We start from the raw sequence: 21,942 nt of genomic DNA on the forward strand, positions 1-21,942 counted from the left end.
AAACATTTTTAAAAGACCCCAAACAAAGTGGTCAGAAGGTTTCTTTTCCTCTGTCTTCTTAGAGAAAATATCTTTAAATACATAGACATTATTAATATCTGTAACTTACTTGTTGACAAAGCCCTAAGCACATTGCCCAAGCAAGAAAGAGCAATTAGCAATTTTATTCATCATTCTGAAAGGTATTTAATTAAGTACAGTCCTCAGTTTTGACTAGAAGTGTCACCACATCAAAATGTGGTCTGGTTACCTTGAATGAATAGCAAAACCTGTGAAATCACACTTAGAAAAAACAATATTCCTTTTCTAGTGACTTTTGATTAACATAGTTAAATCTTTTAATCTTCAAATCTAATCTTAAAATTCAGCTTTAGAAATAGAAAAGTAGACAGAAACAAAATCTTTGAACATGCTAATTATTTAATCTTATGAAGAGTAGCCTATGTAAAAAGGTTTAATGATGATGCTAATAGGTAAAATGCCCACATCATTTGGCAGGAGTTTATATATTTCAACATAAGTTGTGCTATAAGTAACAAAAAAATCAAGTAGTGCTATGCATATAGAAGGAATTTATAAAATATTTCCTGGTATATATGAAAATTTGAAAAGATAATAGAAAAGAGCAATCATTCTCAATTCTAATGAGTATTAGAATAATATGGAAGCTTTAAAAAAAAAAATGCCCAGGTCCCATACCTCAGAGATTCTAATTTAATTGGTCTGGGGGTTGAACTTAGATATTGGTATTTTTAAAGCTCCCTAAGTAGAGGCTACAGCCTGATCACATTCTGAGTGTACTATTCTAGCCTGGGTTTCTAATATACTTTTTTTTTTTTTTTTTTTGTCTCCTTTCTTTATTAGAGAAATTGTGCATTTACAGAACAATCATACATAAAATACAGGATTCCAGTATATCACCCACCACAGATACCTTGCATTCGTGTGGAACATTTGTTACAACTGATGATAGCACATTTTAATAATTGTACTATTAACTATAGTCCAGGGTTTAACTCAGGATTCACTGTTTGTGCAGTTTCAGGGACTTTTTTAAAGTTTTTCTTCTGTTACCACATATACAATCTGACATTTCCCCTTTTAATCACATTCATATATATATTTCAGTGCTGTTAATTACATTCACAACGTTGTGAGATGGGGGGCTGGGTCCTGGAAGGAGTGCGGTACAGTAGATACAAGGTTGTTCCCATGTTCTCTGAAGAAGTGGGCAGGAATCTTGGTGACAGTGGCTAACAACTGAGCTCTAAAGGGTTCTAGAAGAGGTGGGGAAGCAGGAGCCTTCTTCCCATTAGCCATCCTCCCCAGGAATAGATATATACAGGCCAGCAGTGGTCTCCCAGACTCCCCTGGCAGGATAGCCAACCCTCTCCTTGGCACTCAGGAGTTCTGCCTGGTAGAGCCTGTCCCCAACATGAAGCAGCTCATAATTCTCTCTACCTTCCTTGAGAAGATTCTTATCGGTGGTGATGAATTTTGACTGACACGCACTCTCACCCTTAAATAAGCTTTCTGAACAAAAGCAGACAATTTTAAGGTGACTTACTAAAGTTCAGTCTGTGGCCATGAAATAAAACAGAACATACTGGCCAGTGGGGATATTCTTACCAACCCCATGGCCTAATTAGTCTTTTATGTTTCATCCCCCACATCTCCCCTTGTCTTTCCATCAAGGGTCTGGGTAAAGAAGCTTTCAACTCTACACTCTCCCAATTACAGAAGAGGTAATGTGAGGCAAGAAATCATCAGGCATGTCCTAACTTATCCTTTCATCTAGGACAAACGCAGTGGAGATAATAAGAGAAAGTCATTGGTTAAGTGTAAAGATACCCTCAGTTATGCCCACGACTTTTAAACTAAAAGCACTGCCAAAGAAACATCATTCTTTTGGAACTCAGTTACACCATTACTTCCTTCCTTGTCCATACTGTTTTAACTAGACTCTATTTTAAGGGGATCACCATTCAGGTTATTCTTTATTTGCTTCCAACACCCCAGATCCTTCTCTTTTCTGCTCCATGCCCTGGGAGACTTCGCCCCTGTGAACTGTATCACCCCTATTCCCTTGCCAGCTGTCTTCTATCTGCGTGTGTCCAATGGGAAGTACAAGCAGATCAGAGAAAAGGAGGAGCTAGAGGTCAGGGTATTTTTTCCCTGCTCCCTCCCAGCTTCAGTACTGTGTCTCTAGCAGTAGCTGTGTCCCTCCACAAGTGTGGCTCTAGTTCACACTGAGTTCTGGTAATAACATTTCCTCCCCTTGCTCCTGTAAACCAAGGGATGGTAATGGTGTTCCACCGTTGTTAGTCTCTGAGTACCTCAACATCCTTTTTTGCTCCTTAACCCTGCCCACACCTCCATTAGTAGATCCTTTTTCAAGGGATCTTCATTTGAATCAGCTAGGGGATTCTGCTATTACCTGACCCTGTCTGAGCTGTGCTATACAAATGTAGCACAATGAATGCATTTTTAAATACAAAAGTTTTTGATTCATTTCTTTCAAAAGATGACTAGATAATCTGTAATAAAATACAAATGGCCAGCAAAGAGGAATGAGAATCATTTTTTTTAAAAAAGCTATGAACCAAAAACGATATAATTCTGGCTAAACTAGAAATGGTTAACCATTCTGGTTAAATTATAAAAAAGGAACATGGAAAGGAATGAAGGGGTTGCAGTCATAAGTAAATATTTTTGTCACTAGCTTTGGCCAAATAAAGGAACAGAAGCAAGACATACCTGGACGAGAGACTACAACCTAATAATCTGGGTCTGTTAGAGTAAATGGTATGAGAGAAAAGCAAGGCATATATAAAAGAAAGAAGAAGTTGAAGGTAATCCTCAGATGAGTGAATGCAACTGCAAATGAGCTAAAGAGAAAAAGAAAGATTTCAGGATAAGAAATCTCCTCTTGGGGGTATCCATGCTCAGAAGTAAACCAGAGGAAAATAAAGCCAAAAAGATGACAATCAGGGAAAAGACTTCTGGACATTTTTCTAGTAAATTTCAGTATCTTGAGAGTATGTAATCCCCAGGAATAGGTATAACCTTATATAACTCTATGCAGAGGGGGTGGCTTGTGATATCTGACCTGTATGCAGGATACCCCTATGTAACCTAGCACCAAATATACACACAAAGTTCCCTTGCATTCCCACCTAGTGGGTCTAAATTATTTTGTGTCCTCGATAGCCCTGACTCAAATTGAGAGAACAAGGGTTCAACTCCAGATAAATGAGAAGACAACAAATTAAAGTCCAGAATTTGAAAGGGGAAAAAATTAAGCAAAATTATCAGCTTTTGTCTTGCCAAAGGGTCAGGAGCTTTATGAGGACATCCTTTGGTTGATAAAAATCTTGAGTTAGGGAAGGAGTTGTGCATGAACATGCATGTGCAAATATGTGCATATAACAGAAGTATCAAATTTTAGAACTACAAGGATTTTTAAGAATCATGCAGTCCAACTTCTATTAAAGGTAAGTAACTGAGGTTCATAGAAGTAAAATGCCCATGGTCACAAAATGTAGAGAAAAAGTTAGAACTAGAATCTGAGTTTCCAAATTTCTCAGTCCCAGTGCTTTTCCCTTTATTCCAGGCTATTCATTCAGAGAAACAGGCAAATATTCTTGGGACACATGAAGAAAGGATTCTCAGAGGAGGAATTAAAGCCAACAGATTTAGCAGTCTATGCTCATTTGTGTTAACATTTGTCCACGGATCTATAAGACCCATGGGAACATATGGGGAGGGCATTCTATTTAAATATCTGCTATGTGGAATATGGAGTCTCTATGTATAGAAAGAAAAGTTCCTTTATTTCCCCTTTCTTTTTCTAGTACCAAAAACCATAAATATATTCAGAGAAAATCAGTAAAGTCATTTGTTCAATATCAAGTTCTCGTCCTTAAAAAAGTAGAGACAATGATGATGATCATACCATACAAGGAATTCACTTTTCCCCCTCTTATTTATCTAAAACCACTTCTGGAGAGGTATTAAAGCCACCCAAGCTTCCAGCTGAATTAGGTATATTTATCTTCCTATAAATTCTAAATGTATAGTTTTTAAAATTCCAAGATGACTTAAGTCTTTAACCCATGCTTAAGATACTGAGTTTTATTGGACAGTGCCCATGACCTAACACATACTAGGAAAGCAGCTGAATCCTCAATGAAAAGAAATAGCACAAGAAAAATATATTATTTCAATATACCTATAACCTAAATGCCTTTCATTTCATAAAAATTAAAAGTAGAAAACAATACATAATATATCTTTAATAATAAAAGTCATCACAAGTAGGTAATGTAAAATGTTAAACAACTTGACTTTTCAAATAAAGAAGGAAGACCATCCATTCCAAATGAATACCCCCTGAAAAAATGGCATGGCAATGACACTTTCTTTTGCATTTTGAAAGATGAACACAAACGTGCCAGGAATAGCACTCCATCATTTATTTTTATGTGAGTAGATGTTCCCATAGTAACAAATTCAACTCATGAATTTTATTTTAGTTCAATATAGTATATTAACAAGCTTAATATTATATTGGCCAGTTTCACTTCTGCCAATGCCAATTGAAAACCTTCCTAGTGGTATAGAATTGTTCAACAACAGTAATTTTCCAACTCAGGATGCCAGAAAGGTATCAAATTCAATATCTAAAGCATTCTACCTCTAAAATAATTTTTAAAAACAAAATCTGGTAAACAGCTCACTTCTATAATAAAGAGAGTAAATCTTGTTAGCAGTTTGCAAAAAAAAAAAAAGTAATGACCCAGACACTTCTAATTAATCATTACTTTTTTTTCACGTCTTATTATCACTAATTAATATTCCAATGTATCCTCAAATTCTTAATTAATGCCCTACTTTTACTACTATTCAAAAACATAAGGAAAGAAATAACAGACAACATAAATGAGCAAATAAGCCCAGTTAGTCAGTGCTTGCTGATCATGAAAGGGGCAGCCACGGTGATCTAGCCCATTTCTGCTGCAAAGAAATCTGAACCCAATGATACTGGACTTTCCAGTTTTCAAAGAAGCTAGAAATCTGTATTTTTATGCAACAATTTCCCAATTTTTAAATATTGACTTTTTTTTTTTTTAATTGGAGCAAAAGTACACGTCTATGGCTAGATCCAACCTGCTAGTGTCCAGTTAGGAAACACCAGCCTGTAGAGACATTCTTATCTTTACACTGTGACTCTGGAATATAATCAGACATCTTCTGCAGTTAGAGAAGCCCCAGGCTGAATGTATTACAAGGAACAGCGACTTGCTATTCCTGTGCTTGAGGAGAATTACCACTGCCTGTCTTACCCCCCCTGGACGGACTTGTCTGGTAGTATCCGCATCACCTTGTTTGTTTTAAGTCTGTTTACCACTACCAGACTGGAAACTTCTTGTAGGCAAGGCCACACCTTATTCATCTTAGTTTCGCCAGCACTTGGCACACAAAAACACAAAATAAACAGTTGAGTGAATGAATATAAATAAACACCAAATGAATGTGCTCTCTGATGTCAATCATCTTCTAACATTATCCCCCATAAGGAGTCACTGAAAGATTATTTCCAATGACTTTACATTTCAAAACTGAGCTGTTCTATAACTGTGTAGAAAAAAAACCTATTAACAGTTAAATGAATTGAGGGCATGCTTTCTAAATTTTCATTTCTGGATTAAAGCCAAGAAACAAATATGTCAAAAATTTACATGAGACAGAAGAGAAGTCTCAAGAGGGTAGAAGGAGTGGTGAATGTAGGAGAAGGAAGTCCCCTACTGTGTCTATGTGATAGCAAAAGATTCATGAACTCATTGTAGATAAGAAAGTCTCTAATATTGTGCTGGTGCTGGTGGTTGTCTTTGTCATTGTTGTTATTGTTGTTTTAACTGCATTTGATTGAGTTTCACTTTTTTCTCTACTGGCTGCCTCACTATAAGTGAAGTGGCAAGTGGAGGTGTGGAGGCAGTGGAGGTGGTGAGAACAAAAAGAAAAGTTCATTCCATGTTTTTTCTGTGCAAGCAAGAGTGTTTTCAGTGCAAGCTAAAATAAGCCTACTTTAGACTCCCTTTCATTTGTTAGCTATCTGGTATTTTACCCTTCCTTCTCTCCCTTTCACACACCCTGTTCTATATGCTTCAGAATATAAACTTTTCTTCAGTATAATCCTTGAAACAAAAATCTATATTCTGTACCTATGCACATCAATTTATAATCTTGGCTGCAAAAACTATTTCTGGATAACTCTTGAGGAATAACTCAGTGGGCACTTATAGCTTAATTATCACCAAACAAGTAAGAACCATAAATAAGTTTTCTACCATGTATGCAGTTTGGCAATGCAGACTTCATTTAACCACTGCAGAAGTCCTAAATTTTCTGAACCAACACTTGAGGCCTATGAGCTGACAACTATGAGTAATATTCCAGGGGTGATGCAAGAGAATATTTCAAATGGGAACAGCTTGGGAAATTCATGATGCCAAAGTAAGCAGGTGAGGGTACAAAGGAGAGAAACTTGAGGGCCTAGTTCTAGGCATAAAACACAGAAACATACTTACCAGAATAGAAGGTGGGGTTGCCTGAAGACTTGAATTTTGGGTGTTCCAAACTATGTCTTCAGTTTGGGGAAGCAAAATTCCTCTCACTAAGGAAAGAATAATATTAAAGAACACTTCTAGTTATATTTGAGGTGCAAGGACAACTAAAGAGCAAATTCTTCCTTTTGTAGTTTAGATTTTGACAGAACAAGTGGAAATACTTGCTTAGAAAATGCTTGCTACTTTATTCAGACATTTTGCTTATATTAGCACAATCTGTCTGAATCATAAGACTCTAAGATAACACAAAATAAAAAATTCTTCCCATTTTTACATCTAAAACATTCCTGTATTATTTCCTTTCCATTCTCATGTCAGCTTTACTCTTTCCAAGATTCCTATGAAGCAGTTGTTTTAAAACTGATTTTTCATTTTAAGTAAGAAAGTTGACTATAATTTTGACCCATTTGGTTAATGCTAAGAATGGTAGAAAATTATGCAAAATTATTTTCTTTGTGGCAGGAAGTGCCTTTGAAAAATGGGCCAGGACACCAAAACATTTCATCACTATAGCAAATTAAAAAGCAATAAAGAAAATAAAGTAGATTAGATAATTTAATTCAACAAAGATTTATTGAATCCTGACTAGTTACTGAAGACTTTACTAAAGGCTATACAGAAAAATAAAGCCAAATATCTTCTCTGGAAGCATTCCCTATGTCAGAGAGACAAATAAAAAATTGTAAAACCCTGTGAGGGGCATATATACATTGTTATGGGGACACAAACAAAGAAGTAATTGCTTTTGCTTGGAGGAGAGAGGGAGTCAAGGACAGTTAAAAAGAAGGAACTCCCAGAAGGTGATTTGGTGTATGCAACCAAAAATAGAAGCAGAATCTCCCTTTGTACATCTGCTTCCCCTGGCCTAACAGATAGGGATCAACCAGAAAGACAAAAACCCTTTTTGGTTAAGCATTTTCCAAAACTCCTTTTCAACAATGTATACAATTAGCTTCTTTTGTATGGAAAATAGGCTTCACAAGATGAAAGATGATCATATCACTCAAGATGCTGGACATGTTACCTATAAGCTATAGCCATTCGGAATGTGAGTTAGTATGACAATAGACATGGATTTTAGGGACAACATTCTGAGCAATGCAAATATACATCTACTGAAATGTCAAGGCACCCAAAATAGTTGGTGATGGATATCTTAAAGGTTTTAATTAACCTGCTTGGAAATTCTGAGAGAATTGTTGACCTCTTTTTTTAGGACCTTTTAGAAGGTAGCTCCATCCCTGGGCCCCATGTCAAAGGCAGACCTTGCTATGTCATTTGTAGATTCAATTTCCTAAACACCTTCACTTTGCCTATTTCATGCCTTACTTAATCTTCACATTATTCTCCCACCATCCTAGTTACTAACCCTGATGCAGACAACTTCTGCTCAGTTTAGATTCCCATCTTCTTAAGGTCATGACCTCTGAGCTACATATTTTCTCTATTTGTTTCTAGTATCCAGATTCCTGGAAATTTCTGCCCATATGCTGTCTCCAGGAGTAGATCCCAGCTAGTTTATATTAGCCTTGCCAAGAAGAATTCATCAATTTCAAATTATAGCAAGCTTCTTCTCTTTTCACTGTTTCATCTGGCCCAAGTATTCCAACAAGATTCAACAAAGAAAAAGAAGCATGTGAGAAAGTAAGCCCAGGGTACCCACCCACTCCAAAAAAATAAAGGCTCCCTAATGTTTTAGAACTGATAACTTTATACTGCTACCATACACTGAAAGGAGAATTTCTCCACTTTAAAGTTCTATGTAACCAATATAAAATGCAAGCCATTTTGTGGCCCTGTCTCAGCACAGTGTCACATTAAAGAATCATCCAAAATAACTGAAAAGCAATTTAAAGTTTTAGTCTAGGCTCTCAAAAAAGCATATATTTGGGAAGGAGGGAATTAAATTACACACAGTAAAATGTTATTAAAAATTTGCATTGTCTCCCTCCCTCCCTCCTTCTCTCTCTCTCTCTCTCTCTCTTTCTCTCTCTCTCTCTCTCTCTCACACACACACACACACACACCTGCCAGAAAGACTTCCCTTTCTCTCTATCTAACCATCTAAAACTATTCTATTCCCTTCCTCTAGTAATTTTATACCCTTTTCAAGTAAATCCAAAGAGCCTCTCTGGTTTCTCCAGTGTCTATTTTTGTTTGTATATTTACACATACACACACACACACACACACACACACACACACACACACACACACGAGGCCTAGGTGGAAGCTGCCTCACAGATAAAGGCTCTTTCCTCTAAAGAATGTGTGGGAGGTAGAGAAACTGTAAAAATGTATTGTTATTAGGACTGCCTTTCAGATGCAGCTTTCCCTCATTGACAGCTGGTACTTCTTCCATGCTCAGTGACTTCAGTAAAATATACTGTGCTAGACGACCAATGAATAAAATAGTCATAAAGAAGCAAACATGAGGGACTCGGGCAAGATGGCAGCATAGAGAGGAGTGGAAGCTAAGTAGTCCCCCTGGAACAACTACAAAAAACCAGAAACAACTAGTAAACAATCCAGAATAACTGCGGGGGGACAAACGAGACCATCCATTCATCATACACCAACCTGAATTGGGAGGAATGCCTGAGAACACAGCATAAAATCTGTAAGTAAAACCTGCGGAACCAGGTCGGGAGACCCCCTCCCCCATAGCCCGAGCTGCAAAGCCTCGTGGTGCCAGAGAGAAGCTCTCTCCCAGCAAGCGAATATAGCTCAGCTGAGCTCCAACTGGGGTTTTAAGTAGCGAGTGTGAACTGCTCACTACAGGTACACAGCCCCAAAAAACAGACAGAGGCTTTGGGTGATGACTGACCTGGGAGAGCCGGAGGGTCGCCTTGGACTGGGTCTGAAGGGGACTGTTTCTTTTTTGGCTCAGTGGAGAAAGCCCCAGTCATTTTCAGTTTCCAGGGCTGTGACTCGGGGAAGGGCGGAGACACCACAAGCAGAGAGCGAGACCATTGAAATGCTAATGACCTCCACCTGGCGGGTCTGTCTTCTCTAGGAGGAAAGGGGTGAGGCCCTTTCCATTCAGAACCAGACTCCAGAGCCTGGGGGAACACGGCCTCCTCACACCAGTCAAGAATTATAGGCTAACAGGCATCACCTGCTGGGCAGAAAAGCACAGTGACCTGAGGCATCAAAGGCTGGAGCAATTTTCTAAGACACACCCGCAGGGAAACCAGATACTGAATATTTCTTCCCTCTGGGACCTGAGCCTGTTGTGGTCGGGGAAAACCTGATTTGGATAACCAAGGAAACCATGCCTAGACAACAGAAAATTAAAACCTACACTAAGAAAAACAAAGTTATGGCCCAGTCAAAGGAACAAATGTACACTTCAACTGAGATACAGGAATTTAAACAACTAATGCTAAATCAGTTCAAAAAGTTTAGAGAAGATATTGCAAAAGAGATAGAGGCTGTAAAGGAAGCACTGGACATGTATACGGCAGAAATCAAAAGTTCAAAAAAACAACTAGAAGAATCTATGGAAATGAAAGGCACAACACAAGAGATGAAAGACACAATGGAAACATGCAACAGCAGATCTCAAGAGGCAGAAGAAAACACTCAGGAACTGGAGAACAAAACACCTGAAAGCCTACACGCAAAGGAGCAGATGGAGAAAAGAATGAAAAAAATATGAGCAACGTCTCCGGGAACTCAAGGATGAAACAAAGTACAATAATGTATGTATCATTGGTGTCCCAGAAGGAGAAGAGAAGGGAAAGGGGGCAGAAGCAATAATAGAGGAAATAATTAATGAAAATTTCCCATCTCTTATGAAAGACATAAAATTACAGATCCAAGAAGCGCAGCGTACTCCAAACAGAAGAGATATGAATAGGCCTATGCCAAGACACTTAATAACCAGATTATCAAATGTCAAAGGCAAAGAGAGAATCCTGAAAGCAGCAAGAGAAAAGCGATCCATTACATACAAAGGAAGCTTCGTAAGACTGTGTGGATCTCTCAGCAGAAATCATGGAGGCAAGAAGGAAGTGGTGTGATATATTTAAGATACTGAAAGAGAAAAACCACCAACCAAGAATCCTGTATCCAGCAAAGCTGTCCTTCAAATATGAGGGAGAGCTCAAAATATTTTCTGACAAACAGACAATGAGAGACTTTGTGAACAAGACACCTGTCCTACAGGAAATACTAAAGGGAGCACTACAGGGTGATAGAAGACAGGAGTGCGTGGTTTGGAACACAATTTTGGGAGATGGTAGCACAACAATGTAAGTACACTGAACAAAGGTAACCATGAATACGGTTGAGAGAGGAAGGGGGGGAGCATGTGAGACACCACAAGAAAGGAGGAAAGATAAAGACTGGGACTGTGTAACTTGGTGAAATCTAGAGTATTCAACAATTGTGATAAAATGTACAAATATGTTCTTTTACGAGGGAGAACAAGCAAATGTCAACCTTGCAAGGCGTTAAAAATGGGGAGGCACTGGGGGAGGGATGCAATCAGTATAAACTAGAGACTGTAACTAATAGAATCATTGTATTATGCTTCCTTTAATGTAACAAAGGTGATATACCAAGGTGAATGCAGATAAGAGGGGAGGATAGGGGAGGCATGTTAGACACTTGACATTGGGGGTATTGTCTGATTCTTTATTCTACTTTGATTTAAGGTTATTTTTCCTTTTGCTGCTTCCTAGCTGTCTTTTTTTTTTTTCCTCTTTCTTTTGCGTCTCTATCTTCTTTGACTCTCCCTCCTGCCTTGTGGAAGAAATGTAGATGCTCTTATATAGATAGTGGTGAAGGTGGTGAACACAGAAATGTATGACCATGCAGAAAACCATCGATTATTTACTTGGGATGGAATGTATGGTGAGTGAACAAAACTATATTAAAAAAAAAATGGGTTGATGACAAAACCTCGAGGGCAATATACTGAGTGAAATAAGCCAGACACATTAGGACAATTATTACAGGGTCTCACTGACAGGAACTAATTATAATATGTAAACTCATAGACATGAAATATAAGGTACCAAGATATAGGATGAGGCTTAAGAATGAGGAGTGGTTGCTTAAAATGAGGAGAATGTTGAATTAGGATGAACTCAAATGTTTGGAAATGAACAGAGGTGTTGGTAGCAAGATGTGAGAATAACTAACAGCACCGAATGGTGTGTGAATGAGGTGGAAAGGGGAAGCTCAGAGTCATATATGTCACCAGAAGGAAAGCTGGAGGTCAAAAGATGGGAATGTATAAAACTGAATCCTATGGTGGGCAATGTCCATGATCAACTGTACAAATACTAGAAATCACTTCCATGAACCAGAACAAATGTATGACAATACAGTTAGAAGCTAATAATAGAGGGGCATATAGGGAAGAACTAGATACCTATTACACTATATACTACAGTTAGTAGTATTTCAACATTTTTTCATAAAAGTAACAAATGTACTATATCAATACTACGAGTCAACAATTGAGGGGGGTTGGTTAGGGATAGTGGAGGATTAGAGTTTCCTTTTCTTTTTTTCTTTTTTCACCTTTCACTTTATTTCTTGTCTGGAGTAATGAAAAAGTTTCTAAAAATTGAACAAAAATTAAGTGTGATGGATGCACAGCTGTATGAGGGTACCCAGGGGCAAGTGATTGTACACTTTGGATCTTTGGATAATTGTATGGTATCTGAACAATCTCAATAAAAATGAAAAAAAAAAAAAAAAGAAGCAAACATGAACGTGTGAGTATGTTAACAGGACACCATTTCCCTGATGAGTTAAGCTATTGAATATTAGTAACTGGGCAATTAGCATTAGTTCCAGGTTGACTGGGCCATTCTTTAGCGCCTACATCCAAAGTATTCACCTTGTCTTTCATGGCCCCCAGATCCACCCATTTATTTTGGACCATAACTGGATGTCCACAGCTATCTGAATTCAAACTTATTGAATTCCTTAGGATTCTGCCTGGTACCTAGTCTCAGTTCTTCTTTGATACTTTTCTCTGGCTTTTAAACCTGGACAGTTGACTTGCCCCTGAGAAGTTAATGTCATGGTTTCTCATACTTCTAGGTACTACTTTCCTTTTTTCTTTTACTTTGCTTCCATTTCTCTAACTATCTCAAAATGTCATGCTATCTCTACACTTTCCCTAGTCTTTGTGATCTTCTGTCTACAGATATTCCAAAGAGCCCTTGATTAATCTATCAAATTTTTGCATGGCTAAAACACAATTCATATGGGGTCTCTTGCAGTCTAAAGAATGTTCAGAACCATATATATTTTAAGGAAATTAGTTTTCACTCAAATATATTGGAAAAGAAACAAAAATTATACCAGGACTTCAAGGAGGATATTGTGCCTGTTTGGAAATATTATGCCCCTCAGAAAAGCCATGTTCTTTAATGCAGTATTCTGCAGACAGACTTATTAATCTTTCTATTAGTGTGGAAACTTTTGATTGAGTTCTTCCATGGAGATGTGACTTACCCAACTGTGGGTGAGATCTTTTATTAAACTATCTCCCTGAAGGTGTGGACCCCGCCCATTCAGGGTGGGTCTTGATTAGTTCACTGGAGTACTTAAGAGAGTTCAAGAGCCAACACAGACACTGATGCTTGGAGAGGCTTGGAGATGCAGACAGAAGGACGTTGGAGATGCTAAGCAAAGGGATGAAGCCCAGAGTTTGCGCCGGAGAAGCTAAGAGAGGACCCCCAGATGCTTAGAGAGAAAATCCCTGGGAGAAGAAAGCAAAGACACACAGAAGCTGAGAGAGAGGAGTGGAGACAGAAGTCCAGTGACATTTTAGAGAAAGCCAGTTTGAAACAGCCTGGGAGCAAAGGACCATCAGATGCTGGCCACGTGCCTTCCCAGCTGATAGAGGAGCTCTGGACGCCATTGGCTCTTCTTCAGTGAAGGTATCCTCTTCTTGATGCCTTAGTTTGGACACTTTTATGGACTTAGAACTGTAAATTTGTAACCTAATAAATCCCCTTTATAAAATTCAATCCATTTCTGGTATTTTACATAATGGCAGTATTAGCAAACCGGAACAAATATTAAACTCACCACTGATAAGCTGAAGGGAATCAGGATCTGGATTCAAGGAGGAGTTCCCCAGCAAAAAATTCTGGTGTAGTGTCTCAGCAATATAATCCCTGAAGTTAGTAATTGTATAAACAGCAGTGGGTTTATCATCCAATTCCACAAGGCCGTGGTTTTCCACCTTGTTGGAGTGAAGGCTAATTAAGTCCCAGGTGGTGTTGCTGATGGCTTCACCATTGAAAGTAACTGCAAAGCGACCATCTACACCACTATGGATGAAAAGAGAGAACAGATTAGGTCATGCTTAAGTACTTCTAACAAAGTAAAAAGAAAGGAGCTTTGAACCCATGGAGAAGAAACATTAGACTGAGAGGGACAGTCCCAAAATATGGATCACATCACCATTCTCTGCAGACTCTGGGCAGCCTTTTGCCATCCCCTCCTCCTCAGAGAAGGGAGGGTCATACATCTAAGAAGAGGTAAGGAGTTCTAAAGAGGCCACTGAAATCATCCCTGCAGAATTACCTGAACATCATCTTCTCCCACATTCCCACCTTTTCTTTCCTCCCTCCTTCAAAGCCAACTCCTCCTCTTCCTTCACTACCAGCTGGCTTCCTTCATTCCATGTTAGCATTTCTCTTCCCTAATTTCAAAAAGAAGGCTATGGTTTACCTTCTAACTCTTCTTCTGAAAAAAATCATTTCTAATATATAAGAAGTAATGTCAGAAGATAAATTTGTAAAACCAAGAGGAATGCTCCTTCCAGGCTATAACTCAGATTTTCTCTAATAATTAAAAGCTAACATTTTTGTGAGTGCTTACAATTTGACAGGTTTTTGCATGCTTTATCTAATTTAATTTTCATAATAACTTTATAAGGAAGGTTTCATTATCTTCAGATTATTGTTGAGGAAACCAAAATATAAAGGAGTTAAAAGACCTGATTAAAAATTCACATGTTAAGTGGTAGAGTCAAGATTCAAAGACAGATCTGTCTGACCCTAGCATATGTATTCCAAAATACCATGCTTTACTCTCATAACTTTAATTAAACTATTTCCAGAAAAAGGTATTATACGTCAGTTCTGCTCTAGTCATCATTCTGGCTCTCCAGCCAGTCTCTGTGACACAACCATCACACTCAGTATTCAGCGAGCCACACCAAGGACCCTCCAGAGGAAAGGAGAATGTTACCTTCCCAGAGATAAACCAATCAAGATGGATGTGCAATGGAAGTGATTTGCACCTTCAGACATTCCAGGGGGGCAAAATGTCTCCCAAATCAAAGCAGAAAAATTAAGATACTCCTTCTCTGAATCTATATAGAGCCTGGTATATTCCTTGATTATAGCCTTTGCTGTGTTGTAAAGAGATTTTATTTACAGTGATTGCCTCTCAGTTGCTCCTCGTGTTTCTATCTTCTATGTTCAGCTTGGCACCTGGCACTGAGAGGTACTCAAGATGTACAGAAATCTATATGTATCTGAGTATAAAAGAATACTGCAGTCTAATCAAGGTATTCACATATCTAAAGAACAAGTGTTAACATAATAGTATGGCTTCATGGAGTCTGGAAAAAAGGGAATTAGTCAACTACTTTACCTTACTGTTCAGTGGAAAGGTAACCTAAGCTACCAACTAGCATATTGAGGCTTCCAGATAGATTGCTAGATTGGAGATGGCTACAATAGGCTAGCATGGCTTGATGGTACTGGCCATTAAGATCACCAGCTTCCTTTTTCTCACTTCAAGTTCACAAAGGGAAACTTTTTATTGTAACGCCCTACAAATTTTCCAATGAAAGAGAGAATGCATGAGCCAGCATCGAAATAATTGGTCAGATGGTAGATATATTTTTCATTTTAAATTGATCAATTGACATCCTAGAGTATTCATTGTCTTTTGTGACCTGGTAAGCATGAAATGGTCTTAAGAGTCCGCACTTTCCTGGGGGTACTGGAAGTTCTGGATCTGCGTGTTCAGATCACATCCTGGACTGCAGGGGATACCACAAAGGTCACCCCCCTCAGCTGCCATACACACAGTCGGGCCTCTTCCAGGTTCCTGTTTTGATCTGGTAACTTAAGCATTTTCCTCCCAGATCTGATATGCTGCCCTTCCAAGGCAAGTGAATCAGGGCTCTAAAAGTGGTAGCTGAGCACTTTTAAACCCTGATGCTCTAAAGTGGTAAAAATATCTGTTTGACATGTAGAACTTCCTGCAATCTCCCAAGCAATTAAAGCTTTTTAAACTTTCATATCAGAATGTATTGATTTATGTGTATTCTGATTCTTTTTTGTAAAGAAATGAATTCAGTAAAATACGCTAAAACAGCCACATGATAGCCCCAAAGTGGAATAAAACAGTAAGAGGGACACCTACTGGTCAGCACTCACCAAACCACAATCCCCCTTGCTCCTCATGCCACTTCAGTCATTTTGATGCACTCACAGATCACAGGCACTAAGCGCTGTCCTGTCTCCAGATCTTTGCATATATATTTCCTGCTCTCTTGAATGCTCATTATACTACAAATCTACACCTCCCCACCCCCCCACCCCACCCCCCCACCCCCCCCCCCACACACACATGCCTTCTTCATCTGGCTACTTCTTTTTTGCCTCAGCTCAGATGTCACCTCTCAGGTGGAGCCTATTATAAAACCTGAGATATGGTTGGTGCCCATGTTCTCTCCCCCACTGACTATAGGGGCAATTGCTTATACAGCATGTGGCTCATAGTTGTTCAAGAAATGATTTTGAAAGTAATGAAAAAATAAGTGGTCAATTTAATCACTAATGTTAAGCAGATAAGACCATTGAATTTGAGCCACTTCAATGACAGTATGTGATACTCTTGGCTTAATCTGAAGCATTTTTAATCTCTAAATATGAAAAAGCAATTTTCCACCCTAAAGAGAATACATATTATCTTCATTTTATGTGACTCTTCTGATTAATCGCTTTAGGGACCGTGCTTCATGACCACAGCCCAGTCCAGTGAGGATGTGCGAATCTCCCCAAGCTCAATGGGGTCTTTGCTCATGGAGCATGCCCACATCTCATATGCTCATAAATGGAAAGGTGGGCTTTCTTTGCGGTCTTTGCACAAGGTATTAAACTTATTTCTAGTGTTAATGTGGCTCTAAAATAGGAAGCAATGATGAAAAAAGAGCAAAAAGGAAAGATAAGACTGTGCCAGTTAGCACTCAAGTTGGCTCCTGGGCTATGCAGAAAATCAGGCAAGAGAGTGAAGCATTTACTGGGAGCCAACCATGTGCCTAGAATGACTTTTAAATATTATAAGGAGAAGATCAAAAGAAATGATTCTGGATCAAGGAATCTAGGCAAATCAGGCATTCTGGACTAGATTATTTTACTCTTTACTAGCAAAATACTATTATCTCCCAATGTTTCCCTTGGACATCTAAAAATAACACATTATAATTTACCTTTTAGAGAGGATACGTTTGTTAAAGAAGATAAAATGCCTCAAAAAGATACTGCAAGTTATCACCATGTTTTTTGTCTTGGAAAGAGTACTCAAATAAATACCTGAGTTATCAGGAAACCATCTACTCTCAGGGCTGGGAACTTCACCACGACCCTGAACAACCTGAGTTCTGGTCCCGGAAATGAAGTACAGAAACTGATATTGGTTTCTGACACCACTTCTCAGGAGAAGGGATGGGATTTTTAAAAAATTCCAAGAGATAAGGAAGTACTTAAGTAGCAGAATACACACTGGTAGGAAAAAACATCATCTGATTAAAGAAAGCTGTGCTAGCTGCCTGTACTCAGCAACTCCACATTAACCAACCACAACTGTATCATCATCTTCCATCTTCTGAACTAGACTGAAACAACTGCTCTTTAGAGGAGAGTTTCTCTGCCCAACATCTCTTTCCAGAGGCATCAAACATGTGGAGGTAAGGTTCACTCTTTCTTATTCTCTCACCTCAAATGCCCTGATTGGTTGTTTGACACCTAGTAGGTGTCATATCTCATCAAAATCAATCAAAATGAGGTTATTTCAGACATCCCTTATTCTATAGCACTTCCACTTTTATTTGGAAGTAAGTGCACACATCTAAAGCCTGGGGCTGTATTTTTGGTGTGCGTACCAAAGGGAAATATTGATCTGTTTCAAATGGGACCCTACCAACTGACATGTAAATCTCATGTTGCATCTTGAAAGAGGAACAAAGCAAATAGAAAATGTCATGTGCATATATATGCTTATGAATGTATATATGTGCGTATATATAGAAAGAGATATGGTATTACGTATTTATATAAATAGACTATTTCTATGCCACATATTCATTCATATACAACTCAGAATATAAATATAACAAAAAGTTAAGAATAAATTCCATCACATGGTTGATACCTGACAATGCTGAACAAATTTAGAAACTGTATCTGGGTTAACACAGCATTTATAAAATCTAATGAACTGATATCTGTGTCCCAAAAGTGAGGGCTATTAACACTCAACAACTGAATATCATTCTCTCGATCATAAGGTTAACATTACAGTTTGGGTTGTTTTAACATTCTGAGCTCCCCAAAGGAGGACAATAGTTAAACAATTAGGCCTTTTGGTTGCGTATAGACCATCAGTACATATACCTATAATGCACATACACAAAGTAGTTTACATATACTTGGAGTACAGAAACCCAAATTCTGATTACTTGGGCAAGATATCTGATACCTCCTAGTCATATAACTAATGACAAGTCAATTTACCTCTCTAAGCCACAAATTCCTCACCTTCGAAAAGGTAATACATATTAAATCTCATTTTCACTATCTCATAGGGATACTAGAAAGAGGCAATGAAAAAAAGAAAATGCTTTGACATATCTCTAAAAGCAGTTTTCACTAGACTGTGTTCTTGGAGGGTGGAGATCAAGAGTTGTTCATTTGTTTATGTATAGGGTCTACCCAATTAGTAGGCACTTAATAAATACTTGTTGAAATAATGTAAATGAAGATAATGGAAAGCCACAAAGCCCCTTTCAAATATAATACGATGAAGGAATATTACTTTATCTATAAACATGCCTATATTTAGTCTATACATTTTCTTTACAAATTCCACATTATACTTTATCAATTATCCAAAAAAGAAAGTGAACTTTAAATAAATTTCAAATCCAAAGGCAAAAAATGACAAGGAAACTTCTCTAGGGGTATTCACTATGCTTTTATGTTATGCTTCTGCTAAGAAATTCTCAGAGAGCAGCTGTTTTGACAAATGAACTATTAGAGATCAGCTCCTTTCTCCCCTTCATTAACCATTTATAAGGGGTTTAATTATATTATTGAATGACATAGAATGCTTTAAAGTGTTTAACCCAATGCAAGTTTTTATTCTTATTTTAAATGAAGTGGAACTCAATGTTTAAAAGTACATATAAGTCAGCAATCTATAACAACCTAAACTACCACCTAAAACCCAAATCTGGCCTGCTGCCCATGAGTTGAGAATGGTTTTTATATTTTTAAATGGTTGAAAAATAAAAAGAATAACATTTTGTGATGTTAAAATTATATGAAATTCAAATTTTAATATCCATAAATGAAGTTTATTGGAACATACTCATTCATTTACAATATATTGTCTATGGCTACTTTCACCCTATAGCAGCAGACATGAGAGGTTGCCAGAGACCATATGTCCTGGAGAGCCTAAAATATTTATTCTCTGACCCTTAGCAGATAAAGTTTACAACCTTTGATCCATAAGAAAAAGATGGGCAGTGATATTGAAAATGATAAAAAATTTGACTCATGCCTAGGGCTGCCATATGTTCTAAACTTCCTCTTGATTCAACGAACAGTATAGGAAGTGCCAAAATGTACTCTACCTGCTATTTTCCTTGGGGGACCTGAAAATAAAAATTGAAAGTGTTAGAGCTGGAGACAGTTAAAATTGTCACATAATTAATCAAAGTGCAAGTTCTTAATATATTTTTTCCCTGGTTTTCTTTGAAGTGTTTCCTTTAATGAAAATACTTATGTAGCATCAGATGCTGACAAATGCCTGTAGATTGAAGGAAGTAAGCAAAAGAAGAGAAAGAATTCTGCTTTGAAACCAACGGTCTTTACTGCTTTTAAAACTTTGTTTAAAAATACTTTTTAAACAGTTCATATATGGCTATCCCTTTATAAACAAACTTTTTTTTAGAAGATCAACAAAGGACTTTAATTGTTGGCATTACAAAATTGGAAACTCTCTTTTTGGGTATTACAATCTAAGTACTACAATGTAGTATTCAAATGGAAAGAAAAACAGATTAAAAGGAAATCAGATGGAATACATCAAGGTGCTAAATGGTTGAGAAATGGCCAGGACTGACTAACCTAAAAGATATCAAATAGCCTTTAGTATTTATTTATTTTATGTAACAGACACTTAACTAGAATGTCCTCTAGGCCAGTAATTGTGCTAAGCATTTTACAAAAATTAATTTATTTAACCTCATTAAGACTCTATGAGATAAGTGCTATTAGTATCCTGATGTTACAAATAAGAAACCGAGGAACAAAAGAGCTAAATAATTTTCCTTACGTATTTAAAAAGTGTTTCTTAATAAAGCAAGATTAATTGGTAAATTGTTGTTGTCTTTTTACAAATGAGAAGTTAAGACACAGTAATTTACCCAAAACTACCCAGCCAGAAGAGGCAAAGGCAGTATTTAAACCCAGGAAAGTTGGTCCCAAGTACTGCCAAATGGGAGATGGTTACTTTATCTTGATTGCTCTTTCTTCAGTAAGCCTGTGCCACTGACTAGCCAAGTGCCCAAGGGCAAATTATTTAAATTCCCTGTACTTTGGTGTCCTCATCAGAAAAAAAAAAATGAAGATAATAATAATCTCACAGGGATGATGTGGAAACTAGAGTTTATATGTATTAAAAATATATAAAAGCTTGAGATGTGGTAAAGACTATATAAGTGCTGGCTGTTATTTCTGATAAACCCAGAAGTTTGACAGGGGGTTACCAAAGTTAAGATGCTGACACTGTTAAATCTACTGTCAGGATGCACACTGAGTGGCCCTCGCTCATGCTTCCCTACAAACAATAGCTGGGCTACAAGCTATCACCCTACTGCTGAAAACATGCACAGTACTAAGTCTACCAGGGGGGGTAAAGACAGGAGTCATGAAGTCAGCCACATTGTTTCAAATCCCTCCTCCTGCCCCAGTTTACAAATTCTTTGCCTATGGGCTAATATTTAATCCTTTAAACCCATATACTCCTCTATAATATGACTGTTACTAACACCTATTCTCACAGAATTGAAGATTAAATAAGTTCATGAATGTGAAGTGCCCAATACAAAGTAAACAATAAATATTCACTATTATTATGCTTTGAGCCTTAAGCAAGGAAGAAATGTCTTTAAAAAGAGATAGATTTGATTTATTCACAACTATTATATTTGAAATGAAGACTAATTTATGCCCCAGAGTGGCCTTACAAGACATCAAAGCTTCAACAGAATGTTGCCAAGCTTTAGGAGGACGCTGAGGCTACATCCTGTTTGAGTTCAGGAAGAAAGCTGGGGGTGTGAGTTCTCAAGTTCTTATAAGAATTGGCCCAACCACAGAACTGTTATATCTCTTTGATTATATCATTTACATTTTTCTCAATTTCCTCACCTGAAGAATGCTAACGTACCAGAAATAACATTGAATTTCAGCATTCAAATTATTTTTTGTTAGAGCATATATAGTAAACACAAAAGGACATTCCATTTGAAATAAAGAGTATTACTCAACATGTGCATTTTTAGAGTAAGTCTATTTACCTAAATTCAAGTACTCGAATGTCCTTGTAGCCTGGCAACCCAGTAAATGCATTTTCAACCTGTTAAAAATAAAAATAGAAACTATGTAGAAATGTTAAAAAGTACATATAAAATAATGCTTTTAAGAGAATATAAAATGCATTCTTTACAACTGTAAGAAGCTTGTACACACACACACACACACACACGCACACACATGCACACACACGCACAGAAAAACAGGTCAGAAGGCTATATAAGAAAATTACAATAGTTACAATGTCAGAAAATAGTTTTTATCTATAACAATGACATATTTTTCTTTTTAATTTTGGCTTATTTGGTTTCAATTTGCTTTAATGTTGACTTTTTCCAAATTATAAAAAGCATATTTCTTAATCTTATTGGCAAAACTTTGTTTCTTCCCTTATGTGATGAAATGTGAGAAAAGCATTAGTGTCAAAAGAAGTTGTA

General features: G+C 37.4%; 1 protein-coding gene across 1 annotated transcript in view; it reads right to left on the reverse strand.

Moving 5' to 3' along the window:
* The window catches only part of IMPG2 (interphotoreceptor matrix proteoglycan 2), a 106,295-nt gene that overhangs the window by 17,954 nt on the left and 66,399 nt on the right, over positions 1 to 21,942 (reverse strand). The window contains exons 9-12 of the mRNA XM_037834871.1: positions 21,490 to 21,548; positions 19,543 to 19,563; positions 13,689 to 13,933; positions 6,591 to 6,676 (exon numbers count right to left, since the gene is read on the reverse strand). Of these exons, the coding sequence (XP_037690799.1) occupies positions 6,591 to 6,676; positions 13,689 to 13,933; positions 19,543 to 19,563; positions 21,490 to 21,548 (411 nt within the window). The remainder of the gene's footprint in view (positions 1 to 6,590; positions 6,677 to 13,688; positions 13,934 to 19,542; positions 19,564 to 21,489; positions 21,549 to 21,942) is intronic.

Source organism: Choloepus didactylus, chromosome 1 (genome assembly GCF_015220235.1).
Source record: "Choloepus didactylus isolate mChoDid1 chromosome 1, mChoDid1.pri, whole genome shotgun sequence".
NCBI lineage: Eukaryota > Metazoa > Chordata > Mammalia > Pilosa > Megalonychidae > Choloepus > Choloepus didactylus.